A 24,206-nucleotide genomic window follows, 5' to 3' on the forward strand; every position below is an offset into this window, starting at 1 on the left:
CATCCCTTGCCCTAAAATATATTTGCCCCTATTGGTACAAAATGTGCCAACCTAAAATTGATCTGAATTTTGAAGGAAAAGGTTAAAATTCTCTGATAAAATCGTAGGTAGATGTAGATATATTATTTATGTAATAAGTAATAACTATAACAATCATAAAGAAAAAAAGAATACATTTAAAGTAGGTAGCCAGTAAGAAAATAGGTTAATTAGTTTGACTGTTTGAGCAGCTTTTTACATACATTAAATATACTTTATTAATTTATTATTAACAACATTTTCATAAGAGGCACTTAGCTCTAATTGTTGTGGGGTGGGGGCAAAAATTAATCACAATTTACTGACCCATAAGTTTGCCCTCTCGATTTCTGGCCCCTCGTGACCCTTCGTCCCTTCCACACCAAATGCTGCGGCAGTACGGCCTATGACAATGTTTATGCTCTTATTAATTCTGAGACCTACACATTTAGTTATAGTTTTATTAACTGCTACTCAGTGGTTGAATTGGGGAGGGAGGCGCGGGGGGAGTCCCACTTCTATTTTAAAAATATTTTAGCGTACCCCTTCTAATTACTTTTAATGAGACGCTGGGGACAGGAATCATTTTAAAAATTGTATTAAATTAATGGAAATATTTTTTTTTTTTAATTGTTGTTATTTATTACTGTTATCACTTATCACCTATCAGAGCAAAAATAATAACGATCATGATTCATGGCCACAGATATATAAACATACATGTTTATATATCTGTGTTCATGGCTGAAATATATGATGAAGGTATAATTTTGATAACAAATGAATTCAATAAATTTATTTATAGAATATAAATAGCCACCGCTGCATTATAACTGGGAACCGTTCAGCTAATGCCTAATAGCTATACGACAATGATAACGCTACGTCCCGTCAATTGTATTTATTAATTTTTTCCCTACTCGTCACTAAAACCTTAATGTAATTTGTAATAAAAGTTTATATATACTGTCGTATTGTTACCACTGTTGTTCGTTACCTCTTACCTTCAAGACTTGGTTAATAAATATTTAAATTAAGTACCTACTCATTATTGAAGATAATGAGTGGAAATAAACGCAGTGCTTCCACTTTACTTTCATATTTCTCAAATAAAAACAAATTAAAAGATACAGTGGATCAAAGTTAGTAGATATTTGTTAAATTCAATGCATCAAATCTTTACTTATAATTAATAAATCTACATTTTTTATTGTGATATCCTATAGCAGTACAATTTTTAGATTGTATTAGATCCAAATAACTGGCCAGATAATATTGATATCCAATATGGTGACGATAGCATTGGGAGACTGGCAACCAAGTTTCACTTACTGCTAACTTCTGAACACATAGCATCATTAGTCAAGGTATATTTCTGTATGATGTAAATTTTATTATAACTGGGGGGGGGGGGCATATGCATATGATACCACTTAACAATAAGATATTTAAATGTTCGGGGGTGCACATATTTTTTATACTTTTGCATCCCCCTTCTATTTTTTTTGCAATTCAAGCACTGCTGCTACTAGTTATTGCTTTTTAATGTACCAAAATATGAACGTGACCAAAATCATTTATCTTTCATTATCTCTGTAATTGCAGAATTACATAACCCACAAACTATTATATAAAAAAATATATAGAAACGATTTGATCTCATCAAAATATTGCTACAATCGAAAAAGTGCTTCGACCGATGCAAAGCAAACTTGCATACCAGTTCAATCAAACATCTTTACATATTTTAAATCGAACAACTAGAAGTACCTTAATTTTTGTCTAGCGTTTAGGTCATTGTTTCTATGTTCCACGTGTGTTAGACAAAGACAGACAATCGCGCGTAAATTATACGCGCGTGAAAACGGGTGCCCGTGAGACGAGTTACGTCACTGCTTGTTTTACACACAAGTATTTGATTGCCCCAAGGGCCAATGTTTTTTTTTCATGTGACACTATTTTCATTGACTGTCTTTTTATTATGATTGTATGTTACCATAGACGTGCGCAGACCTCTGAGTGAGGTATGGCTAAATTCAATCTGATCACCCACCCCCTAGTCATGGTCACACAAGAAAAAAATTATAGACATTTTCATGAAAAACTTTTAAGTGACCCTTTTGTTGGTTACTGGAAAATGTAAACAATCAGTTTTCATTATTCCACACATACAAAATTCATCAATATTGATTTAAATTTTAACCAAATATAATATAATATAAAAATTGTCAATTAACATTAATAGGTATTTATTTGTTATTATAAATTATTCATGGTAAATCGACTTTAGGGCTATTAGTTTATGCGATATAAATATTAAAATGTAGATGAGAGGAGTAGTGGACATATGGAATACTTTGGAATATGAAATTAAAAACTATGTTGTCTAAAAAAAATTACTTAAAAATAATAATATCAATAAAACCTTACGTCGTGTCCTAGATGGCTAGATAATAATCTTATACATTTAAATTTTATAATAAGTCAATTTAACTTATAATACCAAAACGCACACTATTATTATTGAAACTTGTGAACCAAAACGTCTTACCTACGTGTGTAAAATAATGCCGTATAATATAATAATTAGGGCCCGGAAGTTTATGCACTAAAAACTACGGAAATATGTATGCACTTATGCGCTTAAAAATCCTGATATATGCGCTTAAATATGCTTAAATATTTTTTTTTAATTTATAAATATGTGGAAAAAAACATTTTTATTTTAATTACAAAATTTAAAATTTACAAAAAAAAAACAATATTTCATTAATTTATATATATTTTTAAACATTACAATTTACAATCAACGATTTTGATAAATTCTCAAACATAAACGACCGCCTGTTATCTGCCAACATAATTTTGTACACTGAAAAGCTCCGCTCCGCGTCAATCGAAGAAATTGGTGCGTATTTAAAATATATTAAATCATCACGTGAAAAATCTTCAGTTAAATTGTCCATTGTCATTTCTTCTTCCAGCATAATTTTGGAAATTTTGGATAGTGTTTAAAGCCCAGATTCTTTTCAATAACTTGTTAAAATTTTTTATAAATTATAATGCCTTTGGAACATTTTACTGTAGTTATAACACAATATATACCCAATACAATATAAGAATATTTAGTAGGTAAGTATTCTTTTAATAGAAAATTTTTTTTTTTATTATTTACGAATTTTTATACTATATCTTCATAAATAATAAAATATGCTCTAAAATTTAAAAACCACTAAATATGCAAAAATATGCACTATAAACTTTTGATATGTTTTTCGTAGTGTCTTGAAATGCATTTCTAGCTCACTAACTCTAGCTCACTAACGGTTCAAAAAAAACATGCAAATGCATGAACTTCCAGGCCCTAATAATAATAGATAATAATAGGTAATTCTGGTACGATGTGTTCTCAACCACCCACCTCTACTCAATTGTAAAAAATCGACCAGTCCCTGCGATTCCCGGTAGGTAATTTCCGAAGACGTCTTAATCGCAAACAGTGTAGTGACCTGCTACTGGCTAGACATATTATAATATATGAAGTAAATCCTATAAATTTATACATTTATGTTTAAATAACATATCATTATTTAACTTAGGTATACATAGACATTTTAATTTGAACCTCTCCCCTTAAATGTTTACCTATTGGCGCACATGTATGAATGCTCCCAACAACTCCATAAGTTTTGTTCCTATAATCATACCAAACTACTGGAAAACGTCCAAAAATCTAAAAATACCTCCTGGCTTAAATTGTGAGTCCTGCGGTTTACTGTCGGTTGATATAATATATACGAACCTACCTATTATCTAGTCGTGCTATTATAATGAACGAACTAACACCGCAGGGCGGTGAGCCTTTTTCGATTCGACACGACCGATTTCGTAACATTTTAAAAACATCTGATTGGGATGAATTCACCAAGTCTACAGACGACAAACAGAAAATACAGTTCGTGTACGAACGGCTGTACGCTGGCGGACAGGATTCCGGTGGCTGTAAAAATACTGAAGATGGGCCGGCGAGTTGCAAAAACGGAGAAAAGTCTATGGAAATGAAAAAGTCCGGGACTGATTATTTTCAGAAGTCGGACTATCGAAATGCGTTGAACTGGTATTCTTTAGCTGTGCTCCACTGTCCCCAAACCAAAGGTAATTAATGATATAGATAACTAAATTGATTGATGGAGTGGTTTTTTTTTTTTGGGGGGGGGGGGCGTGAAATGCTTATCATTGTGACTCGTGGGATGTTTTTTCGGCAGATTGGAGAATACAACTGTCGATCATCTACGCCAATCGATCGGCATGTCTGTATCATTTAAAAAATTTCGATCTGGCCATTTCAGACATTCAGCGAGCGCTCGACAACGGATATCCCAAGGATCTGCGATACAAAGTGTACGATAGGTAGGTTACACGTGGTATATATTATTTATAATATTATACATCTGTATTCTGTCGGCTGTCGGCAGTCATTTTACCGATGTAGGTATAGGTACACAGATACGTATTTAGAATTTTGGACCCGGTGTTATTTTATTGTATGCGGTCCTACCACTCCTACAAACTGTTGTGGATATTTTTTTAAATTTTACTCGTGGTAGGTAACCACAATAATTGGCAAAGGCAATGAAAGACATAAGTGCCAAAACGATATAAGCAAAAAAAAATCTTAACGTGTACATCAAAAGCGCTAAATCGCTGCAGATACCTTATAAATTTATTATATCTGATTATGATAGATCGTCAGAGTTTTAGTCTTATAAACTTATAAGTTATAACTATTAGAGGTAAGCAGGTAACATTATATTGTTGGTATGTATACCTTCTTGTGGTAAGCATTCGCATTTAGCGTAAGCTATACAGAAAATTAATTTAACAAAAACAATAATTATAGAAGCTTTTTATGGGTTTTATTTAATTAATAAATATTTATTTATGAATTCTTCTCCTTCAAACTCAACATTATAAGGACATCTCATGAGTCTATATGAGAGCATAATTTTTTAACGGAAGAAATAATTAGAATAATAGAAGATCTGAAAAATGTGGGATTAAAATTTCAATTAGGTAGTTTAAATAGATAATTTGTATTATAAAAAGTAATATTTTAATTTAGTTTTTATTTATATTAGTACCTACTTGGACACCTATATTATTTTATAATCACGATTTTGATTTTATTTAATATTGATTATTGTTAATTTTAAAATATAGTTAAAAATCAAATAATAATATGTTGAATGTTGATATATTACTATATTATATAAAATATTAATATTAGTAAGAACTTACAAATTACAATCTACAAATTATATTTTTTTATATCTTTTGCGCTTTGACATATGAAGGATTCGGTGCAATAACGAGATAGGTACGTCCAAATTTACAATTTTTAGGAGACACAAAAAAAAAAATTGTTTATATGTGTATTAGAAAAAAATGTAAATGTTGAAGTATTATGATATTGGTTGATACATAATCTATTTCGCATACCTAATAAGATAATTAGCAAACTTTAATTATTTAATAAAATAAACACAATAATCACCATAATGTTTAAATATTGGTTTTTTTTGGGCGCAATAACAGAATACGTCCAAAACCGGATACCGGATACCGGTTGTTGCAGCGATTGATAGAGAATTTTTTTGCAAACATTTTGATGTAAAAAACTCATTTTTGAAAATTTTGGACGTATCTCGTTATTGTATCGGGGCCTTCATATTACATTATTGGGTATAATTTTATAGTGGCGCTTATGTCCTACTGTTACTGATTTTGACTCAAATGTTCCCGTGTAATTCTTACAATTTAGCTAGGCGGCTTGGCGCTTATACAGTTATATCTTAAAGTCGGTAAAGGTGCGAATATTTTCAGTTGAGTTAATATATGGACTCAAGATCGTTAAGTTAAAATTTAACATGGTTAACAAATAATAGGTAGGTACACTTAACTTTGAAAAAATGTATAAAATGTTGTTAAATATAAAATTAAGTTAAAAATGTCCCAGACAGCATTTTGTAATGATAATATTATAATAGTATTATAATAACGTTATACTAATATTAATTCGTTATTTTAATGTTATAATAATATTGAATAATATTAAATTGCTGTATGGGGTATGAAATGTATTACAATGGTTAAGAATAAATAATATTACCTATATATTGTAATATGCATAGGTATTAATTATTATAAACATAGGAAAGCACGGTGTTTGTTAGCCACGAAACAGTTGAAATTGGCGGTAGAGTCGTTTAGGACAACCATGCGGTCTCTGGACGATTCAAATTTGTCTCCGGACGAACGGCGCAAACGACAGCTGGACATACAGATCATGCTGACGATGATGGTTAAGGACAAGCACACTAAGAACGGTAAAGCAACTATAAAAATAAGCGACATTACAGTTGTACATTTACAGTGTACACGCACTACGCATTGTCTACGCAGTTATATATAACGTTATGTTCGTATACGCATATATTATAATATAGGCATCGTGGAGAACGGTACAACGGAACCGGAGGAACCGGAAGTACACGGTGGACGGAGTGAAGTGTATCCGGCGTTCAGCAACGCAGTATCCGTCGAATACAACGAGACTGAAGGAAGACACGCGGTAGCCGGAAGTGACGTGCCCGTCGGAAAAGTGCTGTTGACTGAACGCGCGTACGCCTCGGTCCTACTTCGCGAGTACAGTCATTCGCATTGCACTAACTGTTTCGTCAGGTATGTACGATAGACAGATTTTGTCTTTCGACAGCATTTAATGTTATAAATATTTTATATAATATCACCTATCGTTGACTATTTAAATACCTATACTATATAGTGTTTATCTATTTACATAATATTTATTTAGTGTGCCTATTCACTATGGACGCACAGATTTAGCTATTTACATATAACATATTATAATATAGGTATGTGGTGTAGATGTGTAGTCATTATTATAACCAATATAGGTACTCGAGATTATCATTAATGGGAAAACTGAAACAAACGTGATACTTCATAATATATTATTATTATTATTATTATTATTATATACCATCTGCAGTGCCATAGTGCTCTTCAACCGGTGCATATCGGACCCGTTGGGTAAAAAGCCAAGTCGAAGCGATATGTTATAGCGATATGTATTATCACAGTTTTACAGTGATTGTGTGTGATTTTTTTTTGGCACCTTTAGGAGCATTAAAAATGCATACATTACGTTTGTTTAAGGTTGTCAACAGTAAAATAACCTGGGAAAACTAGAATCTATTTGCAAAACCAGTTTTTGACAAAAACGATTTTTTTTTTTTTGTAAATTAAAAATGAATTACTTGCTGGCTACTGCACTGTAGACTTCTATTTTCACGTAATATTTGTATTAGAATTTTCTCCACATATCAACATTTAAAAATATTTTATATTAAATAGTATTATTTTAATCTGATGTGGGTCTCAAATAATTATTTCCAAAATGGGTCGTGACTCGTGAGTAAAAACGGGTTGAAGTAACTTTATTTTTTAATTTTTGTATTATTTACCTACTTAATAATTATTATGTCCACTGCAGGCTGGTGGCGCCTTTGCCGTGTCCGGATTGCGAAAGAGTGGCATTTTGCGGCGAGTTTTGCAAAAGAAGTGCCTTAGAGTCGTATCACGCGGTAGAATGTTCGATGTTGCCTGCGCTCTTCTCGGCCGGCGTTTCTATAACGTGCTTGATCGCACTTCGAATAATCACACAACGACCGTTGAAGTATTTCATTGACCTACGACCAAAGTTGTTGAATCATGTAACTAAAGCTCGTCGATTATAATATTATAATTTATAAGAGTTTAGGTAGACTAAGTTGCTGAAGCTGTTGCGGGGGAGAGGGCAGTGTAAACGTAAAAAGGGGTTATTTCCACCCATATAGACACCCCCAATTTGCCTTTTTGTCGTGCAACCCAATCCCTCATAAAATATATATATTATAATAAGATAGTATAGTATATTATGAATTATGATACACTTGTAAAATCAATAAGAAATCGGTTATAATAATAATAGTCGGTTGTAATCTACAAAACGAAACATTAATTATTATATCGGTCAAAAAAGAGGTTCAACTGAATAACCACTCATACATATTATATTGAAGCGTTCCCTTGATATTTAAGAAAATTATTGAGCCACAACTTGCCACTACCCTAACGTTGCCGCTTTAGCCTTTAGGCACACGCCTGTAGGGCTTGTGCCAAAATACCCTCTTGGGGAGGGGGGCTAACCCACTCACCATGCTTATGATGCACCACCACCTATAAATTATAATTTATAAATAATTTACAATTTTTTAGACGCAGAGGCCACGTGGTAAGCACGAACCCGACAACTACGTCAACTTGTACGACTTGGTCACACATCGGGAGACGAGATCTGTACAGGACATATTACACAGAACGCACGTGGCTGCTTTTTACTTGTCCTGTTTGAAAAAGACAAACTATTTTGCTTCAGGCTGCAACACAGACAGTCGACCAACCGATGACGAGTTATTCATCGGAAGTCTGTTGTTACATCATCTTCTTCTGCTTCAATTTAACGCTTTCGAAGTGTCCGAACTCCGACAACATGGCAATGACCAAGATACCGTGTTTATCGGTGGTTCCGTTTACCCGACCCTAGCTTTGCTGAATCACTCCTGTGACCCATGCGTTGTTAGGTATGTATAAGTATATTATTACTTTACATTTACTAGGTGTACCTAACTGGTGTACACTTTCTTGGTTAAGTATCTACACTAGAAATCCAAGGCGATCGGTTAATTGTTCAAAATAATATGTAGGTACCACCGAGGAACAACAGTCGTGGTACACAACATCCGCGAATTACATGCTGGAGAAGCGATTACAGAAAATTATGGTCCAATGTTTATGTTCCACCCAAAAGAAGAGCGACAACAGACACTTAAAAACAGGTATTCTCCATTTTTATATTTCAATTGGTATTATATATTCATAGATTAAAAGTTTTTAATATAATTCAGAAAATTTATAAATCAATTAAAAAATGATTGATTTTTGAAATTTAGTTACCTAGGTTCAAACGTTTGAATACATGAGATATATTCAAATAATAAATTCATTTTACCCCATTGTCACCATCAATATTTCTACCGATTACATTTTGGATAGAATAAAAAATTAATTTTACAAGTTATTTAATATACTAAATAATAAAATGGCCATTGGCCCAGAGATCTACTGATAGTTAGCTACTAAAATTTCGTTTTACGGTTATGAGTGGCCATAATATATTATATATTATTTTTGACCATATTATTTGAACATTATGTAAAATTAGTATAAATATTAGTAGAAAATAGAATTGAATAGAATTATTTAACTGTCAATCAAAATGTAATCAAACGTTATAAATCTTAAAACTCTGTGGGCATATCTGTGGCCTTTCCTATCCGGTGCTGCAGATAATGAATAATTATTACGTGGATTATATGCAACAAAATATTGTGGGCAATTAATTGAAATACATTGGGTTTGTTGTGATAGGTATTGGTTTGAATGTAATTGTATTGCCTGCTGTCAAGATTGGCCAACTTCGGAACAAATGAAGACAAATACATCACTCAGGATCAGGTGTATACATTGCAAAAACGCAATAACAGTGACAACAGAATCAATGGAGTTTGCAGTCCGTTGTATGGTTTGCTCAAAAACTACTAAACTGTTACCAGTTTTAAAAGTTTTACAGGTACCTCTACTGTTCAATTACTTTTACTGAGCAATATTAATAAAAAAAATATTCTTTAAGGATACAGAGAATAAATACTCGGTTGCCAAACAGTTGATGGATAAGCACAATTATGAAAAGGCTTTATCAGAGTTTATAGCACTTTTATCATTATTACATAAGCACATGGTACCACCTTTCAGAGACTACCATCTATGCCAGCAAGGAATAAGACAGTGTATGTTGACATTTGGAAATAAATTTTACTAATTTATTTTTGAATACAACACATAATTTATACAAAGCTTAATTGTAAAATATTCATATTAAAAAAATATAATTATGTGCAAAAAAAAAGTTATACATAATATATTATATATATAAAATAAACTATAGTTTATAATAATTCATAGAACACTAGTCTTGTACCATTCTCCTAAGTGTAATTTACATATTTACCTTAGGTTAATATTTGTCAAAATAAACATTAAAAAAGTTTAAAAATAAGTCATCAAAGCTAAATGTTTGTTTTATAAAATTGTTACTCAGTTAAAGATAAAAAAAAAAAGAATAGTAAGCTTAGTTAAGGGGATTCAAGTTTTAACAGCACGACTTAGCTGGTTCAGCTTCGATGTAGTTATTAAAATCAATACTAGCTGAATGATGTGAATAGCCACTTTTAATGCCATCCCAGCCTTCTTCCATTTGGTATTCACCACTTTTTATCCTCTGGTAAATCTAAAATAATTAATATTTAATAAAAATAGATAGTAAAATTTTTTATTCAATTTATTGATATTACATTTATTAAAAGGCCTTGTCAATAAAATAGTAAAGACGCATATTATATAAAATATAATACATTTGTGAATAAATAAATAAATTACTTCTTGGGTGATAGCAGAGAATGCCAATTCAACATTAGAACCAGTTTTTGCAGATGTTTCGACAGTGAATATATTATGTTCTGCACCAAATTGTTTGGCTTCTTCTTCAGTCACTTCCCTCTTACTAGCACCATTATTTACCTATACAAAACAAACAAATACAGAATTGGCGTTCATTTTATAATGTCCTAAGCTTTATTAATTCAAATTTAGATGAATAATTTTCACTTTTGAATATAAAGCATGGGTACTGGGTATATAATATTTATTGTTTGATTGCATTATTTATTTTGTATTTCTTTAACCAAATATTTTGTCATAATAAAATCCACAAAATACTGTTATACTTTTTATTAAATAGTATTAGTTACATATTAGGAAACCTTTTGTCCTTCCATACTAGTATATTACAAATATCAAGTAGATAACCTTGTTTGTAACCCTTGTAATCTTAATTAATTTTTACTCAATTTAAAATAATCTACCATCAAGGTTTAATGGAACATACATAATAATTCATAAAAGCAATCATTAGTCTTAATAAAACACTTCTATATATAAAAGACAATATTTAATTAACTTTATTAAGAAACTTTAAAAGTGAAACCAATATGCTCTTGTAACTCAGCATTAAATCATTAAATATTTTCCATTAATGTTTGAAAACTAATCATTGATAATTAATATTTATTATCTGTGACGATTACAAGTGAACTAGCTATGTTGTTAGCCAACTAAAAGTTATCGTAAAGATAGCAATCAGCAATCAGCAATAAAATAAAAAGTCATTAGCATGTAGTGTCCAATTAAACTTAACCATTTTCCAAAATTGGTCGTACCATGAATAATTTGTTAACAATAAAAATATAATATGATATGATAAAACAAATAAAGTTAATTAGTAATTTATTACTGTATCCTCCAATTAAAGCGAAAAGCATAATATACAATAGATATTGAATTTACATACTGTAAAAAACATAGGTACCTACAAGAAAGATCTTTTATATATGTACTTTTTAATAGTATTTGAATTTTGTAGAATGCTTGCTAGCACAAAGATATTTTAAACTTACCAAATCTAATTTGCACCCAACTAAGACAAATACGGGTCGATGAGGTTCAATGTGACGTTTGGCATCATTCATCCAAACAGGTATGTGATCAAAACTGGCTCGTTTTGTTATGTCATATATTAACAGAGCGCCTACTGAATTTCGGTAGTAGGATTTTGTAATTGATCTATTATTATAATATACAAAATATACCCATAAAGACCAAAGAACAATAATAAAACAAAAACAATTCTTACTCACCTAAATCGCTCTTGACCAGCTGTATCCCATAGCTGTAATTTTATGCGTGGACCGCTGGGTATTTGTATTGTTCTAGCGAAGAAATCGACGCCAACTGTTGGATCAGACACCTGGTAAATAATAATAAAAAAACAAATTTATAAAACGAACAATACAGTATTTTAAACAAAGCTTTTACCTCGACGAATTTACCATCGTTGAAAAATTTTAACAGCGAACTCTTGCCAACCGTACTGTCGCCGATCAGTATCAAACGGAACTGATAATCAAACATCAGGTCGGCCATATTGTCGAATGTGGACGAAACTCGGAACGTTCGTTCGTCGCAGTCAGTTCGGAAAATACAATCGTACTAATTCAACTCAATCGAATGACTAATAACGGAAATCGCGAGTCAATTGAAATACGAAAAAAAATCACGACAACTTACATAACCATCACTGAGCTTGATGGACGGTCGAATTTTTCTTTGTACGTACACATGTGCATTAAAAATAACTTAAAACTGCGACGTAGGCAGGTAAGAAAAGCAGTCAATGATTTTTTCGCTTTATCTAGCGAAGTTGTTATGCATTATGCAAATATCGCGAGAACCAAGAGATAATACTGTTTGGTTCGTCCTTGTGGCCTACAGACTACAGTACTACTTTAATCTTTAATGATATTGTTATTTATTTTATCATCTCTTTCCCCTCTCAAATATTTAGCCACGGTTTCCCCATCGTCGGTCGTCAGCTGCTGCTGCTTTTCTCTACTCTTTGACCGTTGTCCCAAAAACCGGGTAGCTGGTATGCCCTTTCCGGCATAATAAATGGCTTTTGTAATAAATTGGCAGGCGACGCGGGGGCTCCCACACAAAAACAAAAAATTAATCCGTTTTCTAATAATTGTTCAGTTATAATTTCTTTATTTATGAAAATGTTGTCAAAAACACAGATTATGATGATTCATTATTTTAATTATTGTCAAAATGTATGACAACATACTATAATTGTAAACATTGACATAATCGGTCATTTATCAATGATTGTAAACTATAAACAAATTACAAAATTGAATAGTTATTACTTATCGTTGATTGACAAAATGAGTAAATGACGCTAATGGCCGTATCATGATCATGCAATGCAAAAAGTCCAAGTATAGGTACTCAAACAAACTCGTGATTTTTTTGTATTTCGATCGACTCAATTTTCATTATTAGTCATTCGATTGAGTTGAATCATTGAGCAATCGTATTTTCCGAACTAACTATGTCGGCACTCGACCTGATGTTTGACCTGTTTCCTTTTTTTGCCTTTTACACTTATAAATGCCTTTATTTTGTTTAATTTTTAATTGATTTAATAGTTTTATACACGAAACACGTATAAACAGTACAAATCGATAGGATTTTCTGAAGACTGTTAGGTTACCTAAATGAAATGCTTTTTTTTTCTTTTTTGACATTTTTAATGCTTTTTTACTGATTATATTGCCTTTAAATCCGAACCCTAATTATAAGTTGGTGTTAGTACTTAGTATATAGGTATACACGAGTATACATGACTATTATAAGCTGTTACAAATAACACCAAAAGAAAAAATAATTAATTAATTTTATTTAATTAATTCAATAAATTAAAAAATTAAAACTAAATGAAAATAATATAATAAATATAAAACATTAATTAGCTTGGGGGGCCAACAAAAAACCCATGGCGAGCCGTAGGTTGGAGACCCCTGAATTAGAGAATGACCTCTCAGTAGTTGCTGTCGATACTGGGAGCGTAGCCAATAATTGTAAGAGGATTTCGATATTTGGAAAAAATTCTTCACAATATGGGAGAGATGTAACACTGTAACAGTAGTATTAGGAAAATTTTCTAATTAAGTTTAAATGAATATTAACAAAACAATAATTAATTCACTGAATAGTCTGAACGTGTATACTAATAGTACTATTTACCTACTTCATTCGAAATTGTAGATCAATTATATTGATCCGAGTCACCACATTCATATTCATTATTTCTAGTTTTTTTACTAAAATAAGATGTTATACTGGTATTCGCTTGACTGGAATTTCTCTTAATATTCTTGTTCATTTCATTTATAGTAAATTAGTTATGTTACAATTTTCGATATAAACTTTTTTTTTACTTTTGAAAACCGTGAACCAATTACCTGCTGAAAAAATTAAATGGTTAATGGTAAACAAGCAGGTTGAAACCGATCGAAATGATTTCGGTTTCGGTTTCGATTTTGTATACCGGCTTTGAAATTTTACGATTTCGGTTTCAACTTAGCAATACCGGTATTAAGAAATTTCGGTTTCGGTTTCGGTTTTGTGTACCGGTTTCTAAAGTATTTTCAGGGGCTGTGTAGTCTATACAATTAACATTGATTGTCCTGTATTATCATATATATACTATACAGTATTTATTTTGTTAATAACTATAATTTATATTATTTTTTTTTTTATATTAATAAAGCAACTAATAAATTTGCGAATAATGAAATGGTTATCAACATTTTAATCATGATCTTAATTTTATTATGAGTATTAATTATGCGTAGTAATGAAATGTACATATTTAAAAACACGTCAATTAAAAAAAAAAATAACCGTTTCAAATTTTTTCAGATTTTGGGTTTGAATTTAATGCCAGTATCCAATTTTTTCCGCTTTCGGTTTTGACATTAATACCGGTATCCAATTTTTTTCCGTTACGTTTTTGATTACGGTTTAGATTTCGGTTTTAAAACGGTTTATAAAACAAGCCGACCCCGCCTATGTGATAGTAAACGTTTAAATTAACGCCTGAATAGGGGTAAACAAAGGTCTAACTTCATATTGGTGATATCTGTACACGAACATGATGCCGGCGAAATCATGGTAATCCCTACGAACAAGTGTACGGTGTGCCTAAAAAACACCCGTATGTGTTGTCTCGTCTTACAAATGTATATCATAGCAAAAACTGTTTTGCGCCGGACAACTTTTATCTTTTTGTTTGTAGTAGTGGCTCCAAAATGTCTGAACATATAGGGCGGAGAATTATTAACATAAATACAATAAAAGTTATTTGCTTCTAAACATTTTGTTTTTTTTTTTCATTTGCTTAATTGCTTATAAAAAATGATCAGATAGTACTATTAAAAAAAAGAGCAAACTGTTGCTCAGATTTTGCACAAGTTCTTTTTTACGTGTTGTAAAATTTGGTAGTTCTATAACAAATATGTTGCGAGAAAAGTTGTCCAACAGTTTTTGTACATTCATAAGACGAAGACAATACGTCATGAAGGTGTGACATCCTCTTAATGTGCCGTATGCTGCAAGAAAAATTTAATGACTTTTCAACATAATACATTGAAAAATATATTAATATCAGTATTGAGAACGTTATTGATATATTTGCTAATAAAAATAGGTTTATATTGTACTAAAATAATAAAATATTTATTGCATTATAAATTGATGATTTTGAAAGTGCATAATATTATAAAATTAGTAATTCGTATTTAGTAGTTTTGTAATTTAGTAGTTGATGCGTACCGAAGAGTGAAGGTATTATTTATATTAGAGTGGGGGTGAGGGCGCTTCGCCCCCGCGGCTTATTTTGCAAAGAAACATTTAAAATTTAAAATTCAATCAAATCTCCGAAGTCCGAATATGACTATATAATGCTTGCCTCTATAATAGTACCATAACATTAGTATGGAGTCGTGGTATCGCCTTCCACTATGGTATTTGCATACAAATACTTTGCTGTGATTAGTTGGTTAGGTTTAGTTAGGTACCACACGATTAACCACGATACCGTGTTGTTGGACATAGCTGAACATTTTTCGTGTATACACGGCAAACGTGTAGGTATAGTGGAAACCCGACTTAAATAACCTAATGTCCTCGTAATAACATTTTTCCAGGTTACCAAGTACGAATTTAAATTATCGCAAACACAATTTAATAACGATACTATTTGTTTATTAAATATAATGTGTAATATAATGTATACAAAAAAAGTAGATAGATTACGTAATATAATAATTCGGAAAATACATTTACATGTATGACAAAAGTTTAAAAATGAACGATGCGAATACAACGGTTGTCGTCGTTTTTACAAAGTAGAAATAAAAAAATGTGGTTATGGCGCGTCGTTGCAATTTGGCGGCGTTGATGCGAATTTGACGACGTTCATCCAAAAATTAAAGAAGAAGCGCGAGTGCAGAAAAAGCTGCTTCGTTTGCCGGTTGGAGGTAACGTCATGGAGGACGTGATCTGTGTACACAGTGTTAGCGCACCGATACCGCGGTTACTGCGACGATGCTGAAACTACTGATATCAGATACCGTGTTGTGACTGACTTGTGGGATGCCACCACGGTTTAAGATATACAACCGTGGATGCCACCATTGTTCTATGATGCCACACTATCATAGAATTTAATATACATTATTATGTAAAAATATTATTTCTATATAAGTATCTGTGATTGGATCAAAGTTTTGTTGTATCTTAAGTCCGTCGTTTTACTCAAATTAAGACTGTAGTCTTCTCCGTGAACTACCGACTATAATATAGGGTTGGTGATCATCGATTTTTGTAATGGTTTTATATTGGTATTTGTACATTTTATCGAATAATTTACAGGAGTAGTTTCTATTGGTTATTGCTATATTATATGTTTCAATAATGGCCCCAACTGTTCAAAACAATACAGCTCAAGAAAAAAGGCCACAACGAGTCGTAGAAAAAAGGTATGTTGTTAATAACACGGTTTACTCTGTTACATATTTGTTTTATTTTTGTGTTTCTAATAATTATTCATCATTTTTAGGTCCGATTTAGTATGTAAAGTGAAATATTGCAATATGCTTCCAGACATACCCTTTGATTTAAAATTCCTCTCATATCCTTTCGATGCAACAAGGTGGGATACTCCGTTTTTTATACTTACCTATAACTTTTATTTAAATTTATTTAAGATAATTTATTTTATAGATATATACAATATAACCCAACGTCTTTAGAAAGATCATATAAGTTTGAAATACTCGCAGATCATGATTTAGGACTCAACATTGACTTGGTTAATAAAGACAAGTATACAATAGACTATAATTTACAAATGGATAATGCTGATGAAAAACTTCTGGAAGAAGATGTCTTAGCTCCACAAGATTCTAAAAGGTATAATTTTACATTTACTTTTTATTTATAACATAAATTATCTTACCAAAAACCAAATCAATGATTTCTTTTGCACATAATAGTAGTATATAAATAATGTCTAGGTAACCTAATTTTAAAATTATTAGTTAAAAAATTTGATATTAATAAAGATTGAAGTTTAATAGTAACAATTAATTTACTTGAATTTTAATTAAATCTATCTTAAAAATTATATATCATCTTTAAGGGCCGCTCTTACAATGTCCGGTTAAAGTTACCCAACACTTAACTGGCGGAAGTATGCCGGTAATAATCTGTTATCAGTCTTTTAGCATTAACCGAAATTGTAAGAACGGCCCTAAATCACCTATTTCTTATTTTTAACTATTGGTTTTTTGTATTTATAATATTGATTAATAAATACTGAAGATATTTGTCAATTTGGTTTAAACTCGAAATCTACTATCTAGAATCGATTTTGTAAATATTTTTCATAAAAAATAATATTTCAATTACTAGGTCAAGGCATCATGCCAGAAGTGTATCATGGTTACGACGTACAGAATACATTTCTACAGAAAAAACTAGGTTTCAACCCCAAACAATTGAAAAAGTTGAGGCTAAAGTTGGGTTCAGTATCCAAAAGAACTTTAAGGTATAATTTTGAAGATAAAACTTCTTCTAACTCTTTTTTACTAAATTAATATTTTACTGAATGAAAATACTAAATTGTTTCAGGAGGAAACTCTTTACATGGATAGAGACAGTCAGATGAAAGCGATTGAGAAAACGTTTGAAGACAATAAAAAACCAGTTGAAAAACATTACAGCAAGCCAAATGTCCATGCTGTTGAGACATTAAATGTTTTTCCAGATTTCAAAGTAACATTGAACATTTTGATAGTTGTAATAGAATTGTTTAATTGTTTAAATAATGTGACTCACTTATTTTTAATTAGAATTGGAGATTTCCATGTGCTCAAGTTATCTTTGATTCTGATCCAGCTCCAATGGGTCGGCCTGTTCCGGCTCAAATAGAAGAAATGTCTCAAGCTATGATTAGGTAATTAATACTTTTATATTTTTAAACCATCAAAATAAATAATAGTAATAGTATAATTGTTATAACATTATAAACTAAGCTTATGAAAAAATTTCAGAGGTGTAATGGATGAAAGTGGTGAACAGTTTGTAGCTTACTTCTTACCATCTGAAGAAACCATAGTTAAACGCCGTGAAGATGCTGTTGAAGCACGTCCATATGATGACGATTATGAATATGAGTACAAAATGGCCAGAGAATACAACTGGAATGTTAAAAGCAAGAGTAGTAAAGGATACGAGGAAAATTATTTTTTTATTGTACAGTCAGATGGAGTATATTATAATGAATTGGAAACAAGGTTTGGTTTAGACTATTCTAGATAAATATATTTTTTAAATCATGACTAAACAATAACATCCCTTTAGAGTTCGTTTAAGCAAAAGACGACAAAAAATTGGTACACAAAGTAGTAGTACTAATACCAGATTAATTGTTCGTCATGTTCCAATCAATGAACAAGAATTCAGCGTCCACAAATTTAGAGAAAAACAGTTACAACCGTATGATGAAGAAGAAGAAGCTAAAGCTGAAGAAGCAGCTAAAAAAGCAATGCAAGGTAATTAAGCAATAAATAGAATAATTGACCATAAAACAAAAAAATTAATATTGGATGAATACTATAACTTAGCCTTGTGTATATATAAATTAAAACTTACATAGAGAATAAACAAGAATTTTGTTCACTTCTGTTGTCTAATTGATAACAGAAACAGATAATCAAATTTTTATTTTTTAGTGAATCAATCAGCTTACTCAGTGCGCTCTCTCCATCTTTACTGAATATTTAATATTCCTTTAGGCTTTGTACATTTAAAGTATATCTGTTCAACAATAAGTTAACTGTTTAAAATAGAAAGGATTAAGGAAGTATACAAATTTACACTTCAAACATTTTATTTTCACCACCCCTACAAATATCAGAGAAAAAGTACCGAAATGTGTACATGTACTTTTTAAATAGTTAATATATCGTCGGCTAATAGGTCAATTGATGTAACCCTCAATACTGAAATTGTTCTGGAGGCACTAAAATATAGTTATTTTTTATTCTGTCAACTTGAAAGCTCAATTTTTGTTTTTTTTTTTAAATTCTAAAATAGTATATTTATAAAGCAATACTATACTTGCCAAACTAAATACAATATGATATATTGTTACATTGCTCCAAAGTTAAGTACCTAGTTGGTGACACTACTTGGCCTATAATAGAATGAATCATTGTGGCTTGATTCTTTTAGACAGTGATGGATGCTGTAATTGACTTAAAATAATTAAGAGGACATCGTACCCGCATGTGTTGTCCCCGTCTTACAAACGTACAACATAGCAAATTTCGGTTTGCTAGTTTCAATAGGGTGCTGTAAGTTTTTGAAAATTAAGCATTTTTTATATGTTCCTCAAACTTAACTTTTTGAACCTCAGATAAATTATCTGGGCTAATATTTTTCATATTTTCACTTTTTGAAAATATTGATATTTACATCGTGCCTTACATAAATTGACACTGTTTTAACAGAGTGGCTTACACTAAAAAAAAAAAGTTGAATTTAGACTAAAAATAGTCATCTGAGGGTTACAGTATTTGGCCAGAATGTGTATTTTCTCTATAATAATCCATATTAATTAACCTAAAATTCAAAAAAGTGAGGGTTACACCAATTGGCCTATTAGCCGACGAATTATGATTAAACATTTAAATAAAAAAAAAAAAATCAAGTACAATATTTGTTTTATAAACATATAAGATTCATCTGCTTGAATCATAGTTTTTTTGTAACTGTCCTAATGGTCAGTAATCACATTATTTTTTTTTTAATTATTAACATATTTTTTACTACATCTATTTTTAATATTTTTCCAGCTGCAAAAGAAAGTGCAAAGGAAATAGCAACTAAAAATAAAGCAGATAGTGATGACGATGATGATAATGAGTCTAGAAAAGGTAATGAATTTTAAATCTATTTACTCTTTGATATTTGAACACTGGTGATGCATGTAGCATTTTTAAACATAACTATATTTCATTTTTTTATATAGGTTTAAAACTAAAAGTATCATATAACACCCCTATATTCTCATAAATAGATTTAAAATTAAACAATACTCACACATAAAAAACATCATTTATCAGAAGTTTCAGGAAAGTTGTAAAACTACAAGAATATGCAGAGCTTTATTTAAAAAATAATATCTATCAATTTATTTTGATAGAATCAACTCAACTCATATTAGTTTTTAAGAATAAAATTCTAATTAGCGTTATGAAAATTTAATTCACCTACCATATTGACTGTTAATTTCAATCATATTAATCATATTAATCTAACTTAAACCGAGACAAACATTGTGTATATAGTTTTATGAAAAATTCTAACCATTCCTCCCTGACAAACCAGTTTTAACACACAATTTTTTCTGTAACTAGAATACCAATCACAGTGGTCAGCACTCTTTTACATAAGTTTGTAAGGCAAAAACTAACTCATTGTTACAAATCAAAATGAGTAACCGACAAAATTATTAACTAAAAATAATTGATTAGAACAATTATAAAGAGAGAATTGGAAAACAACGAAAATATTCAGTAATAATTGTCAAAAAGCCAAAAAATAATATTAAAATAGATTTTATCGGTAAAATATTCATTATTATTTATCAAAACAATATTGTTTTTCTACTAGAAGTATTTAGTAAAAGACAAAATGACATAATGGTAGAATAAATTATTAAAGTTTGACCTGGGCAATTTGTTGTCCTGATAACATGTTAACGAGACAACCGGACCCTATATTCAAAACCAGGACGTATGGCTACCCCAATATCACTATGAACATACTAAATATCACACTAAATTTCTAGATTTCAAATAGGTTAAATAAATATATATCTGGATTTAACCTCCCCTGAAGCTGACAATCTTTCTCTCTCTTAACTTACTCGATAAAAATAATAGAATATATATGATATACAAATAGTATATTTTATCAATCTTCTATATAACTTGGTACTATTATTACTATTTATTATAATTAAACAAAACAATTTTTATATAATAGTAAATTGCTTTAATATTTATGAAATTTTAATAAATAATTATAAATAATTCATTTTTTTTTTTTTAATTCACAGGTGATTCTAAAAAGAACGATTTAGTTTCAGATAGTGATGTTTCTGATGATGATGAAGAACGTTTAGCTACATCTAAGGCTAAACGTGCTATCAGTGAAACAGTTGATAGTGACAAAGAAAAAAATAAGAAACGTCTACGAGCTGCTAGTGAAGTAAATTCTGATAGTGACACTAGTGCTAAGAAATCCAATAGTCATAAGGTTAGTTCTGGAAGTGACGAAAGCGATAAATCTGATGAAGAAGGCATTACCAAGGCCAAAGAGTCATCTCAAAGTGGTGACAGCGAAGAGGAACGTAAAGTAAAACGTGTGTCTAGTGAAGCTAGATCAGATAGTGATAATAGTGATGTTGAAATGAGAAGTAAGAAAAGCTCAGAACGCGGGGCCAGCGAAGCTAATTCAGACTCTTCAATCACTGATAATAGTGATCAAGAAAGCAACAGAGGTTCAGATAGTGATTAATGACAATCATTTTTACGTTTCAGTTTAAGACTTACTAGCATTTAAAGAAAACTAAAATTATAAATAATTATATTAATTTCAAATTTGATATTATAAGATTATTGAATAATGTGTAATATTTATGTTATCTCTTTATCCATACATCACATAAATCTGAAAACATACCTATAGTGCATGAGTACATTCTTGTAAAAACATTATGAATATATTAAAGTAGAGATTGGGTTATTAAACTCATGAGGACTGTTTTGATACAACCATAGTTGGACTCATAGAGTTGTGACTTCAAATCACCACAATGTGCACATTTTTATCCTTTACTTTCCATTCATCCTAATGAGTTATGATCAAACTCGCTGGGTCAATATCAATTTTTTTAATATTTCATATATATTTACTATAATGACTTATAATAATTATTTTATAGAATACAATGAGTTTTCAAGGAGTTAACATGTTGTCCACCCTATAACAACATTTTAATATTGTACATTTAAACATAAAATAATGTATCTTTCATAACAGGAGAAGAGAGGACTGGGTGGGCACGGGCCTGGTAGGAAAATGCCCAGTGGGCTGCTCCTAAATTGAGATTATGGTGACAAATAAAAATATAAAATTATTATGGTAATTTTCTTATTAAGATGTCTGTTTTATTTATCTTATTTGGCTATCCGTATTATCCATATTTAAATTTGTTCACGTATATATGGTATATTTGTCAAATCCACGAAAAACGGTAGACTACTAAAAAGGTAAAAAAGTATGTGGTGAAAAAGTCCGGTACGTCTAATTAGGTAAAAGTAATAATATGATGCACAATCAAAAGTTCCAATTAGTATTAATATAAGTTGTAACTGACTAATTTTTTTTTAAATATATTATTTTTATATGACGATAGTAATTACTGTTAATTAAATTGAGAAATCATAATATTAGAACAAGACCCGGATAAAAATTATAATTTTTAAATTTTTTTTTACATAATATATTATAGTTTATATAACAATAGTTAACTAACCTGAAAAATTATTAATGAATAATAATTTCAATTATTTATATAGGTTTTTTTTTTTTAAACTTAAAAATATCAAGGTATTGAGATAATGAGGTATTTATTTAATGCAAGTATGGTAGGTATGGTTTTATGTCATACAAGGTAAAAACTCAAAATGACAGGACCATTTTCAAGTTTTCAGAAAAAATTATCTGTTTTAAAACATCTAGGTAGTTATTTAAAAAACCAAAGTTAATATCGCCACAGAATACTCTATAAATGTTGTCAAAAATTCGAAAATTATTGTTAAAAAATCATCCTATATATTATATTTTATACTATAAGTCTATGTATATGTATTTGTATTCAATTTAAAATATGTTTATACTTTATAGTGTAAAAATAGGAAGAAAACTATGGATATGTGTGGTTTTTATGGATATAATATTAACAAAATATGTATATTATGTAATTATAACAATAATTAACAAATTAATGGGATATGTTTTTTGTGCATTGTTGTATATGAAATAAATATATTTCCAATGTAACTTTGGCTATGTAAAGTTAGTGAATTGTGTAATTTTTTTTATCTATTCTATTTAATGTATTGGAAATTTTTCCAGTGAAATTGAAAGCAAATATTTTTATATAATATTACAAATTATTAGGAGTTGATGTCTACAATCAAATCATCAACTGACATAATTGCAAAAAAAATTACAGACACATTTTTAAATGATTTAATACAGAATACTATGGTAATTTCAAATTTGTAAAACCTACAGCATGGCGATAGGTATACTGATGAAGTAAAAAAGTTTGCCACAACAATTTATTTTTATTTTCCTAAAGTTTACAGTTATATCAGGTATACTGAACTAAATTTATAAAATGTTTCAGTAAAATTGTTAGCTAAGTACAAAATTCTCAGTCATAATTTAATTTAAAGGTCTTCAATTAGCCTACCAAGCCCTAGTGCCATTAGAAATTGAATTTCAAATATTGAAACTAATATTAATTTTTTAAAAGAAATTGCAAATTTTCCTGATAATGACAAATATTGCTCTGTCTTATGATGTTTATTAGATTCTATGCGCATTAAGAAGGAAATTTATTGGGACAAAGTTAATCATAAGTAGGTATATAAGAAAATATAAATTTTTTAATTAAGATAATGTACGATATAAATGTGTATGTTTATCTTAATTCTTTGTAGATATACTTAGTGGATATTATGATTATAGTAATAATGTGACTGTTGAAGATTGGCAGCCACAGAAGTTCTTGTTTTCTTAAAATCAAGTTTGAAAAAATAATGAAAATGACCGATTGGATCTTGTGGCTAAATAAAATAAGCTGTTCAAACATAGTGGCGTCATTTGGGGGGGGGGGGAGG

The 24,206-nt window shown here is 30.1% G+C and overlaps 3 protein-coding genes across 6 annotated transcripts in view; 2 read left to right on the forward strand and 1 right to left on the reverse strand.

Moving 5' to 3' along the window:
• The first annotated feature begins 3,246 nt into the window (after positions 1–3,246).
• LOC100159133 (SET and MYND domain-containing protein 4) lies at positions 3,247–10,397 on the forward strand. The gene is made up of 9 exons (XM_001942978.5): positions 3,247–4,173; positions 4,284–4,428; positions 6,232–6,404; positions 6,525–6,759; positions 7,595–7,814; positions 8,359–8,723; positions 8,847–8,978; positions 9,571–9,772; positions 9,833–10,397. The coding sequence occupies exons 1-9, from the start codon at positions 3,849–3,851 to the stop codon at positions 10,019–10,021; spliced, it is 1,986 nt and encodes a 661-aa protein (XP_001943013.2). The 5' UTR covers positions 3,247–3,848; the 3' UTR covers positions 10,022–10,397.
• LOC100163307 (ras-related protein Rab-39B) lies at positions 9,993–12,596 on the reverse strand. Of its 2 annotated transcripts, XM_008189444.3 has the most exons (6): positions 12,385–12,596; positions 12,133–12,328; positions 11,955–12,064; positions 11,715–11,880; positions 10,639–10,779; positions 9,993–10,489 (listed from the first exon to the last, which is right to left on the reverse strand). In XM_008189444.3, the coding sequence occupies exons 2-6, from the start codon at positions 12,238–12,240 to the stop codon at positions 10,352–10,354; spliced, it is 663 nt and encodes a 220-aa protein (XP_008187666.1). In that variant the 5' UTR covers positions 12,241–12,328; positions 12,385–12,596; the 3' UTR covers positions 9,993–10,351. The 2 variants fall into 2 exon arrangements, with proteins under 2 accessions (XP_008187666.1, XP_029346950.1); XM_029491090.1 differs by having other exon boundaries at positions 12,133–12,596.
• Positions 12,597–16,326: 3,730 nt separating this feature from the next.
• The window catches only part of LOC100161171 (RNA polymerase II-associated factor 1 homolog), a 9,360-nt gene continuing 1,480 nt past the window's right edge, over positions 16,327–24,206 (forward strand). Inside the window, exons 1-11 of one of the 3 annotated variants that reach the window (XM_029491809.1) lie at positions 16,327–16,525; positions 16,594–16,700; positions 16,781–16,873; positions 16,945–17,133; positions 17,635–17,770; positions 17,854–17,997; positions 18,075–18,178; positions 18,276–18,518; positions 18,586–18,776; positions 20,082–20,162; positions 21,374–22,067. In XM_029491809.1, the coding sequence (XP_029347669.1) occupies positions 16,636–16,700; positions 16,781–16,873; positions 16,945–17,133; positions 17,635–17,770; positions 17,854–17,997; positions 18,075–18,178; positions 18,276–18,518; positions 18,586–18,776; positions 20,082–20,162; positions 21,374–21,810 (1,683 nt within the window). In that variant the 5' untranslated portion in view covers positions 16,327–16,525; positions 16,594–16,635 and the 3' untranslated portion in view covers positions 21,811–22,067. Of the gene's footprint in view, positions 16,526–16,593; positions 16,701–16,780; positions 16,874–16,944; positions 17,134–17,634; positions 17,771–17,853; positions 17,998–18,074; positions 18,179–18,275; positions 18,519–18,585; positions 18,777–20,081; positions 20,163–21,349; positions 22,068–24,206 lie in introns of those variants that run through there. The other 2 variants (XM_001944256.5, XM_029491808.1) reach the window with 2 other exon arrangements.

This window comes from Acyrthosiphon pisum, chromosome A3 (assembly GCF_005508785.2).
Source record: "Acyrthosiphon pisum isolate AL4f chromosome A3, pea_aphid_22Mar2018_4r6ur, whole genome shotgun sequence".
NCBI lineage: Eukaryota > Metazoa > Arthropoda > Insecta > Hemiptera > Aphididae > Acyrthosiphon > Acyrthosiphon pisum.